The sequence below is a fragment of the Sinocyclocheilus rhinocerous genome, unplaced genomic scaffold (assembly GCF_001515625.1).
Source record: "Sinocyclocheilus rhinocerous isolate Xijiao unplaced genomic scaffold, SAMN03320098_v1.1 scaffold135, whole genome shotgun sequence".
Taxonomy (NCBI): Eukaryota; Metazoa; Chordata; class Actinopteri; order Cypriniformes; family Cyprinidae; genus Sinocyclocheilus; species Sinocyclocheilus rhinocerous.
This window is the reverse complement of record NW_015632028.1, coordinates 117,855-120,132: the sequence shown is the minus strand read 5'-3', so window position 1 is coordinate 120,132 and position 2,278 is coordinate 117,855. Positions and strand designations below refer to the sequence as shown.

Below are 2,278 nucleotides of genomic sequence, written 5' to 3'. Positions count from 1 at the left end.
CATCAGAACAGATCTGGAGAAATGTAGCATTCCATCACTTGCTCACCAGTGGATCCTCTGCAGTGAATGGGTGCCGTCAGAATGAGAGTCCAAACAGCTGATAAAAACATCACAATAATCCACATGACTCCAGTCTAACAGTTAACATCTAAAAGAAACAAATCCATCATTAATGTTTTTTTTTGTTTTTTTTTGCCATTGCTTCCAGCTAAAATACGAGTCCATAATATTGCTTTCGTGATGTAATGCTACATTTCACCAAATCTGTTCTGATGAAGAAACACTCATCTACATCTTAAGATAACCAGAGTATATTTTCATTTTTGGGTGAACTATTCCTTTAAGATGGAGGGAAATTATAGACTTCAGTCAACATGAATTGAATTAGAACACTGAACAAGAAAAACAGGGACAGAACTTGATGTGATTCATTGGGAACTGAAGTAAAAAATTAAAGAACAGAGTTAATTGTCAGATTTGGCATACATTTCCACAAATGCTTTAAAATATGATTCAAATAGGAGCCAATGTAAACCGCTGAAATTACATCTTATTTGGAATAAAATCAGTAGTTGTAGGATATCAGTCCACGTAAGCGGCCAATTCTATGAGAATATTACACTTAAAACAATTGCCACTCAACTCAGAGGTTGTAAACACAGGCGATATACTTAAATTGGTTCATCGATCATATATACAATCATCCCTAAAACAAAGCTGAAATATACTGATAAATGTTTAAATATTTTCAATGCATTTACATACGTATATATTCACTTTACATTATACTGATTTTTTTTTTCTCCCATTTTCAAATGTTAGTAATGCTGCAGTCAAATACAAAAGTATAGCCGGAGGAAATCTGCCTCCGATAAACGTCTACACTGCGTAGGGAAGAGCACTTGGAAGAGAGCTGCACAGCGAGATGAACAGAATCCCTATCATGTGGAAATGAGACTGTCGTCGTGGCCGTAAAATTGGTGGCTAACCAATTAACTATTCAACCTCAGGCCATCTAAGTTAGAGATGAGTTCGTTTCTTCATCAGAACAGATTTGGATATTATGAATATATTATGAAGTGAAAAGCTGCATGTTTGTTATAAACAAATCCATCAAGATGATTCAAATTTAAACCAGTTTGGACTCTCATTCTGACGGCACCCATTCACTGTAGAGGATCCACTGGTGAGCAAGTGATCCAATGCTAAATTTCTCCGAATCTGATGAAGAAACAAACTCATCTACATCTTGAATGGCCTGAGGATGAGGACATTTTCAGCAAATTTTGATGTTTGGGTGAACTATTCCTTTAAATACGAAAATTTGGCTTTTTTTAGTGTTATGGTACTTATTAATGGACGTATTATGGGGTGATAAAATTGGCATTTGCAGCAACAAAGCAGCTGGAAGTAATTCGTTTTCAGTGAGCGTTGGCAGAAAAAAATGGAAGCATTTCCAAATATGGTGTGGACTTTTTACAAATAAAGATAAAAAAAGAAATAACTGAATAAAATCAATTAAAAGCAACTCCAGATGTTGCCACATCAAGGACAAATTTCTAAAGCACAAAACCACAGGATTTGAGAGTTTGAAGTATCTCGGTAAGGTATCAGAGGCACGCTCAGCTGAGTTTATGGGCAAATTTTCACACTGTCGTCATCTTCGTCGCCATTTCCAGGTTACAAAAATAAATTAATTAAAAAGCTGATAAGAAAGGCCTAATATAATACAAACGTATGGGCATGTGGCTTAAATACACCTGTGTGGATGCGAGCAGGAGTGCTGTGTGTGTGTGTGTCAGCAGGGAGGTCCCTGACGGTGCAGAGCGTAATACCAGAGTATGTGCCTGATGAGAACGCTAGTGTGAGGTTTGCTATCAGGATGTCCATGACTGCATGTTGCAGAGCATGGCCTCGAAGCGCTCCATGCTGGGGGCCTGAGCGTGGGACAGCTGGTCGGTCAGCCGACTGTACAGGCTGAAAGACTTGAGCTCCAGCCAAATGAAGCCAAAGCGGTCGTCATCAAACAGGATGAACAGACCCGGCGTGCGCTCTGGACTCGTAAAGCCGTGACCAGCGATCAGGCCTGTTCCATAAAAACTGAAAAGCATAAAGGAAAAAAACATATTATAATTAAAGAAATGCATTTTTTTTCATCTATTTAAATAATAAAAATTAATATAATACGTTATTACATTTTAAATAATTTTTAAGTGTACTTTATATTAATTTTATACATAAAAAAAAAAAATAATAAAAAAAAAAATATATATATATA

General features: G+C 36.6%; 1 protein-coding gene across 2 annotated transcripts in view; it reads right to left on the bottom strand.

Moving 5' to 3' along the window:
• Positions 1-1,261: 1,261 nt before the first annotated feature.
• LOC107742043 (F-box only protein 31-like) overlaps positions 1,262-2,278 on the bottom strand; it is a 12,289-nt gene continuing 11,272 nt past the window's right edge. For both annotated transcript variants that reach the window (XM_016554893.1, XM_016554894.1), the window contains one exon: positions 1,262-2,100. In XM_016554893.1, coding sequence (XP_016410379.1) covers positions 1,878-2,100 — 223 coding nt within the window. In that variant the 3' untranslated portion in view covers positions 1,262-1,877. The remainder of the gene's footprint in view (positions 2,101-2,278) is intronic.